At 40.8% G+C, this 9,270-nt stretch overlaps 1 protein-coding gene across 1 annotated transcript; it reads right to left on the bottom strand.

Annotated features, from left to right (window-relative positions):
* Positions 1–1,845: 1,845 nt before the first annotated feature.
* Positions 1,846–7,686, bottom strand: LOC149054249 (POU domain protein CF1A-like). Its single transcript, XM_089230501.1, has one exon. The coding sequence runs from the start codon at positions 7,015–7,017 to the stop codon at positions 5,698–5,700; it is 1,320 nt and encodes a 439-aa protein (XP_089086627.1). The 5' UTR covers positions 7,018–7,686; the 3' UTR covers positions 1,846–5,697.
* Between the last annotated feature and the right edge of the window lie 1,584 nt (positions 7,687–9,270).

Below are 9,270 nucleotides of genomic sequence, written 5' to 3'. Positions count from 1 at the left end.
TTTTAATCGTGTTTTTTATTTTGGTTACTTATTTATTAATTGTCTGTCCATCTAAGTTCCGCATCGTGTTGCTCCCATCTACATATATGTCATATGTGCAATAATTATACACTAAATTCGCAACAAAATAATGTGGTGCCGTTTCTACTCTGAAGGTTAGGTCCTCATAATTAACAGCGATAGACACATAATATTATAATTATTATCGTACAAACCACCAACTGTCACGAGAGAAAAACCATAATTTATATACCTTTTTATTGAATCTTATTATTATTTTTATTTTATTATCATTATTATTTGAACAACACAAAGTATTTAAATAAAAATTAAACATTACCTACAACTTTAACCTAAGCTTATTAACAGTACATCATCACGCATGCGATTTAATTAGACTACTCAATATAACAAATAGTAAAACAAACACTATATAATAATAGTATGTAGAGAGAGAAAACATTTTTTTCTTTACTCATAATATAATAAACACTGACTTGGTCCACTAAATAAAACGTAATTTATACATTTTTTGATGTTGATTTCGTCGTCAAAAATATTGTACTTGTAAAAAAAAAAAAAAAACAGCCAATTCGTTAGTACCTATATTGCAGTTGAAAAGGGGTTTTAGCGCACCCCGTGGCGCGTGTGACAACCCTCGAGTCCGTCGCATCGACTTCGGCACATCATAAATGCTGCAGATCAGCACGAACCCGTTCGTTTGACCTAGTTCGGGATGCATAAACAACAATTTTTGAATCGTAATAATATTATATTAAATCAAACGATCAATGACGGTTTGTCGTAATCGCCTGTTGGCAAGTCGCAAGTCGTTCACGTCGTATTTCTATATATATATTAATTCAAATAAATATTAATAATTAACATATTACTATTTTTATACCAACGATGATATATGTATTATCATACATCAAATTATATTTGATGCGCAGTTGCACGTGCTCATCTATTGGTTTGACCCTTATTTATCGTGTTCCAGGGGTTCTCAACCTTTATGCAGCACCTGCATAACCTACACGGTTTGAAAATTTTCAAGTGTCGCACATAACCAAATTACGTTTTTTTTTCACTTATAAAAAAAAAAAATGTATTCGTTATTTTACACAGTGACGTGTGTAATAATATATTATAAGCATTTAAAAATACATATAATAAGAAATTAACAAAATAATATATATATTGGTATATAATGTGAATAACTATTATGATTATATGTTTGATTTTGTTTATTTTTTGTTATTCTTTTTTTTTTTATGAATGGATATTTTCTTGAGATACCACCAGAGAGTATCGCACGTACCTATACCACTAGTGGTAAGTACGCGTACCACAGGTTGAGAAACGCTGTTGTATCCGACCAGATAACTGTAGATACCGTATATACCTATGTATTAATAAAATTATATTTTTATTTTCTTTTAGGACATCTTTGTTCTAATCGAATAATTTTAATAATAAAAAATTATAATAATATAAATATTATCATAAAACATAATGTGTAGTTGTGTTCTATTGTAGGTTTTAGACACACAATAAATGATATATAACATTACATTACGATATTGAGTAGAGGCACTATTGTAGTGTAAGTTTACAACTTTTGATAAAAAATTCTTTTTGGTTTTTCTGTTTTCAAATTTTTATTTCAAATCGTTTTTATAACCCAATTTTTTTATTTTATACAACACATATAAATTTAATAAATAAAAAAAAAACATCAACAGATAATGTTTTTTTGACTTAATCCCACAATTGTTTTTTTTTTTGTTTTAGTTTATTTTTTTTATTAAAAACATAATATTATATATACAACAAACAAAAAAATTACACGTTCCAAAAGTGTATTTTATTATTTTCTCTATATATTTCGTGAATGATAATATATTCATCTAACTACACAGTTTTATTTACACATCTATTTTCGTATTTACAAAAAAGATCTTGTACCTTAATTTACTTATTTTTTTTTGTTATCGGCTAAATGTATACATGTATGCATATATTTTTATAATATATATAACGATTATTATTTTCCCGTCTTCTCTGTCATTTTCTTTTTAAAAATAAATAATAATAATAATAATGTACATAATCAAATCAATCATATATTATAATATTGTATGTTAGAATTTTAACGGACAAATCGAGTGTTTTTAGAAAGAAAGAAAAAAAAGTTCGCTATAACACAGGATAACAATAATTTTGAAATTTATCGATAGACACTTGAGACGATGTATTACATATTGTATTGTAGATATTATATAATATATGATTATTAAAACTAAAAATAAATCGTTAAAAATAACAAAAAAAAAAAATAATAATAATAATAAATTATAATCAAAAAAAAAAAAAAAAATGAGATAAACAGCACATATACACACACCTACGACACAATAATATTGTACATAATTACATTATGCGCGTACGTATATATATATATATAGGTAAGTATATACACTTATAATAATAGTAATAATAATAATAATAATAATAATAATAATAATATTTTTCGATAAATTCGTTACAAAATACAAAAGCGCGCGGCGGAAACACATTATAATATCATCCGTATATAGGTCATTAGGTAATAATGTATGATATATATATTATATTATTATGTTTGAACATATCGCCAAAATGTCTGTTCGTATTCGCATACACATAATATATATATTATAATTATTATCGTAACACTAATTATTATTATCATATACCTATAAACATAATATTGTTTTATACCTTGTTGCACACATACACACACGTTTCGGAAATTTGTTTTCACAGTTTAAATTATTTATGATTAGTTTATATATATATATATATTTATATTATATAAATAAATAGCAGACAGGCTCGAGAGTCGGCGGCGGCGGTGGGTTGATTTATTCGGATAATATGCTGTTTTTTGTAATAGTATAACGTTTATGTACCGATAATATATTATATATATATGTGTGTGTGTAATTTTTTGGAGGGTGATCGTATGAAAATATGAAGAAGAAAAAGTATGTACGAGTATTGTATACCTATGTATAGGAAAAAAGCGTCGTTTACGCACTTGCACACACATACCTACGCTGCACTTTATATATACATAATAATATTTATGTATATAGGTATATACACGAAATATATGTCGGCGGGTATGATGTACACACACAATATATATATATATTATTATTATATTTTCGGGGTAATTTTATTATTACCTTTTTCGGTTTTCGGTTTTTTTTTTTTCATCCGTCACATAAATCACGAATTAAAAGGAGTGAGCGAGCCGCAGTACGAAGGCATCGTCGGCGAGAGGAAAAACGGAGGAGAAAAAATGTGGACAAAAATTATTATATATTATGAATCGTTCGAAACGAACCGGTTTTCGTATATAATATTATTACTATATATATATCATCATATATAGGCACTAAACTATATGTATATAATATTTTATTTATATATTATTATTATTTCGTATGGACATATATATATATATATTGTTATGATATGCGTACAGGTAGGTACCTATACAGGAGACGCGCCGGCTGCAGATGGACCGCAAGAGGATGTAATATTTTTACAAGTACCGCAAGTACACCGCACCCACCTTTGCACCCGCGCGTACTCGTGTGGGTACGTCGACATTTGGGGGGAGCCTACACAAAAACCGTAGTGCGATGTATTGATTATATATACATCGTTGTATTGTTATTATATATGTACATACCAAATATTGTATATGGAGGTAAACTCGCTATATGATATATAGCGACGGACAAGTGTTTTGTTTAAAATATTGCATGGCCGTGGAGGAAAACAACCCAATTTACCTCACCCAGCACATATTTCATTGTTATATATATATATATTATATGCGTAACATTATTACATCGCCCATTGGCCGCGGTGTTGGTGGTTGATGTGGGTGGGCGGGAAACGGATCGGATTTTGCAGACGATTGTTATGTCATGTCATCGTCCGCTGTTTTGAATAATTATAATGTTATTGTTTCCGTTCCGCGTTTGTCAATAATTGCGATAGTATGATATCAATAACAAAATATAGTCGATGCGTTGAGATCGGTTTGTTTTTTCAGTTCGGTTTGGGTCGCTTTGGGTAGACTTTCGGAAAACCGGTAAGAATTTTATGATAGTATTTGCTGTCTGCGGATTAATCCACTCGCGATACTATATAACGGCTAACTAAAATATACAGCACTTGGAAACGTGTGGGTGTGTGGGTGTAAGTGGTAGTGTGTGTGTGTGTGTGTGTGCGTACATGGCTGCCAAATTAGGTACATACCTATACTACGATAAAATTATTTTTGTACGGTGGAGATGATTTAGACGGAAAAAAAAAATTTAAAAGAATTAATCGAATTATATCACAGTGCGGATAGAAGATAGTGTCGACTGATGATGGCCTCCTCTCGTCCGTGTCTCGTACTCGGCGACGACTTTTCTCGTACTCCGGCACTCGGCGACGATTTTTCTCGTACTCCGGTACTCGGTGGCGACTTTTCTCGTACTCCGGTACTCGGCGGCGACTGTTCTCGTACTCCGGTACTCGGCGGCGACTGTTCTCGTACTCGGCAAATGACTGCTATCTCGTACTCTGCAATGATTTTTCTCGTACTCGGCAAATGAATTTTCTCTACGTACTCAACCGCGACGATTTTTCCGGTGACTTTTCGCGTATAATAATAATAATATAAATAAACTTCGACGACGACGATTTCCTGCTCGCGGGTGGGTCATCGTAATGCATTCATCTCGCCGTCTTGTATTTATTATTTATATAAAAATATATATTATTGTGCAGATTAGGTGCCGTTCGGTGGTGGTCTTCGTTAGTCTATGGCACACCATCTAGTCTCCATTATCGTGTAATCATTATTACAATTTTTACTATTACCGTCATCGGCACATCATATCCGTCTCATAGTCTTCTTTAATATACGCGTATATATATAATATGATATCAATTATTATATACACACCATCAATTATATTATTTAATAACGACCGGGAAAAATAATAATAATAATGTTTACGGAAAATGTGTTTTCATATAACATATCATTATTTCGCATTAGGTATATAATGCGCTTCGGCCGTCACTTCGGCGATTTTTTGCAGTGCAGTTTACGGCGAACGCTATTTTTTATTTTTTTTTATCAATATTTTCAATAATATTATCATAATCAATCATCAACACATTGTTTTTATCATATACGATCCGCGTATTTGTAAATTAATATTTATACTTTATTTATTTATATATATATATAATTTTTTTTATGTATAGTCGAATTGGTAAAACAATAATATATATTTCAATGTGCAATCGCGCACGCAGATGGCCGTCGGACGAGAATTTCCAAAATATGACACATACCGGAAAAACCGCGCACACGAACACGCTCGACGTGCGTGTGCTGCAGCCCTTGCGCGGCTCGAAGTGTCGCTGACGGTCTGTTTTGCGCTGTTGCTGCTGCGACGCGACGCACGCGCCCATATATATATTGTAATTTATTTTTTATTTTAAATCGCCCTCAGCGAGACGTTGTTCGAAACAGTAAACAACAGTACTCTACTACGTGCATTCCTGGTGTTGCTGCTGATGTTGCTGCATCTTGGCCAGGTGCCGTGAGTACTCAACGTCCCACTGGGCGAAACGTTAATGGGCCGCAAGCGACTGATGGTTGCCGATCGGCGAGAGCATCGGCGGGCTGTGCGAGTGCGAGTGCGGTCCCATCGGCGAGCCGTGCATCACGTGGTCCTGATGGTGGTACGCCTGGTGCAGGCCCCCGTGGCCCATCGGGCCGCCGCCGCCGCCGCCGCCCAGGCCGCCGTCCATCATGCCGTTGCCGTCTTGCGGGCCGCCCATGGTGTTCGGCGGCGTCATGCGCTTCTCCTTCTGCCGCCGGTTGCAGAACCACACGCGCACCACCTCCTTCTCCAGCTGCAGCGAGTCGGCCAGCGTCGTGATCTCCTGCGCGGACGGCTTGGGCTGCTTGTGGAAGTGCTGCTCCAGCGCCCCCTTGACCGACACCTCGATGCTAGTGCGTTTCTTGCGCTTGCGGCCCTGCGCCGCGATCTTGTCGATGCTGGTCGGCGAGCCCGTCGTCGAGTCCGCCTCCTCCAGCCACTTCTGCAGCAGCGGCTTGAGCTTGCACATGTTCTTGAACGACAGCTGCAGCGCCTCGAACCGGCAAATGGTGGTCTGCGAGAACACGTTGCCGTAGAGCGTGCCCAGCGCCAGGCCCACGTCGGCCTGCGTGAAGCCCAACTTGATCCGGCGCTGCTTGAACTGCTTGGCGAACGCCTCGAGGTCGTCGGACGTGGGCGCGTCCTCCTCGCCGCCGGGCGACTGCGGGTCGTGCTGTTGCGGGTACGACGGGCTGTGGCCGTGCATCTGGACGGCCGGGTGCGTGTGGCCCAGCATGCCGTTCATCACGTGGTACGCGCCGTGGTGGCCGAGTTGCGGCGACCCGGACCCGCTGCCGTTGTAGTGGCCGGCCGACACGACGGGCGGCGGCGGACCAGAGTGCCAGGTCTGCGCGCCTCCGCCGCCGCCGCCGCCACCGCCTCCGCCACCGCCTCCGCCGCCGCCGGTCACGGCTCGCATGTCTGGCGGCGGTTTGATGTCCAGTCCCTGGTGCGGGTGGTGCGGGTGGTGCGGATGGTGTTGGTGCATGCTCATGGACGCGGCCCACGGGTCCACCCAACTGGCCGCGGCCGACAGCGACACCGGCGACGGGGACGTAGGAACTTGGTGGTGATGGTGGTGGTGATGGTGGTGCTGCCCGGGCGGCATGTATTTCAGCTCACCGGACGGGTGGTCTTGGCCGTTGCCGCCGCGCGGCGACGGTGACGGCTGCTGGTACGGGCCGCCCGGCTGGCTGACCACCGACATGCCGCCCATGCCGTCCAGGTCACCGGAGCCGGGGCCGCCGCCGCCGCCGCCACTGCCCACGGGCAGGTACGTGGTGGCCATCACCCGCGCTTTCCAATCACATTCAACCGACGCGCCCCGAACACTGCGCGGGTAAATCGTTAGGTCCGTAATTGCGAACGATTTTCGTGCACCGGTCTATGGAGAAAAAAAATATTTCACTGTTGCACCGCACGCGTGTGCGGCGGGTACGCACGGCGCGCGCGCACTTTGTCCGCGCGACAACGACGTCCTCGGCGACGTGCGATGTATTTTTTTTTATATCCACAGCAACAATAAATATATGAATCGTTATTGGTTATTTATTTTTTATTTTATTACCGTTCGGTTTTCACCGCGAAACCGGGACGAGAAAAATCCTTATCGCGACGCGTCACGCCGTCACTGTCGGTATGTATAACGATTGCGCGCGGCGAAAAACAGAATAATCGTAAAAAAAAATTTTAAAACTAAAAACTAAAAAAAAAAAATAATAATAAAAACGATCGTATCGAATAGTTATATTTTATTTACTATTATCGTGCATGCTTTGCGAACGAATAAAATTTAATATTATAATCGTTGTGTCATAGGTGTGTACGGCGGCGGTCGCAGCGTTCTGGGAGAAAAAAAAATCACACAAGTCACACACACGCGCGTGAACCGTTCACATAGCGGCCGGCGCGCAGTACCTACGTATACGGACTGATCGGCGGCGGAGGTCCGCAGAGAGCGGCTGCCGGCGCGCGCGAGGTGGCGTTCCGGCCGCGCGGTCGCGCTCCGGTGGTGGGGATGGGGGGCGCGAGCGAGAGACCGTGACCGGCGGGAGCGAGACCGATCGCGCGGCGGGGACCGCGGTACGCGCGCCGCTGCGTTTCCCCCGCCGCCGGCCCCGCGTGCACGCCCAGGCCGCGCCGGTTGGGCCCGAGCGCGCGGCCGCGCCCCGCCCATCCGGGGACGGGCCCGGGTCAGCTGACGGCGGGGCGCCCCGGCGGCAAGCGCAGTAGCCACGGCAACGGCATGTACAGCGGTGCTCTCTCTCGCACCGTCCGCCGTTCGTGTGCGCTCGTGCGCGCGCGTCACCGGTTGTCGTGTCGCGTCGGAGGGGCCGCCGTCGCGAGACCGCGCCACAGTCGGCCGCCGCCGTAGTCTTCCGTCGCTGTCGTCGTCTCGCCGCGCGCGCCGACGTAAATGGATACATTATCGCGACATTATCGCCGCGCCGAACACCTACGGCCACCCCGCCCACCCGGCGCACCCAGCCGTCCATCAGCCGACGACGCGTCTTCGCCCGAAAACAATCCATTTGCCAAATTGATTTCCAAAGGCCCTTTGCCCCTTCGCGAATCATAATTCCACGTCACGCAATCCATAGGTATAACTGTGATGATGTAACCCTGCACCGTTGCCTGTTATATTGGTATAGTTTGTTCGTAAATGATACCATTGGTATACATATGTACCGGTATTATGTGCACTATGTATAATGTCATGAAAGTATGTACCACGATTGTTGCATCGATGATGCACTTGACTGCTGGTCTGCTGCAGTAGGTAATTTATGCACACATCATAATATTATGTTATGTGTGTGTTATTATAATATTATACTGCAGGTGCATGTCGTCCGCGATGCACCGCTCCATGCGTTTTAGCTGCCGCATGTTGTATAGGTGTTTTTAAATTATAAATATGTAATATGATTTTTGATATATTATGTATATGCATTTAGTACTTCAAGTGTATATATAATATATATTTATGTGGGCTCGGCGATTTCTGTTGCTGCACCCTTCGAATGCGCGATTTTTGTTTATATTCCATTATCTTATTATAAATCAAAGATAATTTGTTACCACCCTGCAGGACCTAGCTGTATGTATATATGTTACGGGCAAAAGTCGAAATCGGGCAAACCTCAGAAATGCCCGGGCAAAACGCGAATTGCCCACAATCCTTGGGCAAAATGTCATATTTCGGCTTTTGACCGGGCAAACCTAGTTATGACCAACCTCATTTGGGCAAAACTGTATACTGACTTTTATCGTAAGGTAAATATAAAAAATAATTGTAAAATAAATATTATTGAACAACAATAGAATACACTTAAATAATAATAAAAATATAATGATATTAAGTACTCGTGTAAAAATTAACATATAATAATATTAGGTACCTACTCTTATAATGTTAAAATAAATAATTAAAAATATTAATACATTTAAACTTCATTAGGGCCAAACTGTAACGTCTTAAATAACTTCACTAATTTTAAATACAAAAAAATAATAATCACAAAATATTGTACAGATATAA

This window comes from Diuraphis noxia, unplaced genomic scaffold (assembly GCF_037042655.1).
Source record: "Diuraphis noxia isolate RWA-SAM2 unplaced genomic scaffold, SU_Dnox_SAM2 contig0009, whole genome shotgun sequence".
In the NCBI taxonomy this organism is placed as follows: domain Eukaryota; kingdom Metazoa; phylum Arthropoda; class Insecta; order Hemiptera; family Aphididae; genus Diuraphis; species Diuraphis noxia.
This window is presented reverse-complemented; position numbering and strand designations above follow the sequence as displayed.

Coding starts and splice junctions, on each gene's coding strand:
- LOC149054249 (XM_089230501.1), bottom strand. CDS start 7,017: ATGGCCACCACGTACCTGCCCGTGGGCAGTGGCGGCGGCGGCGGCGGC.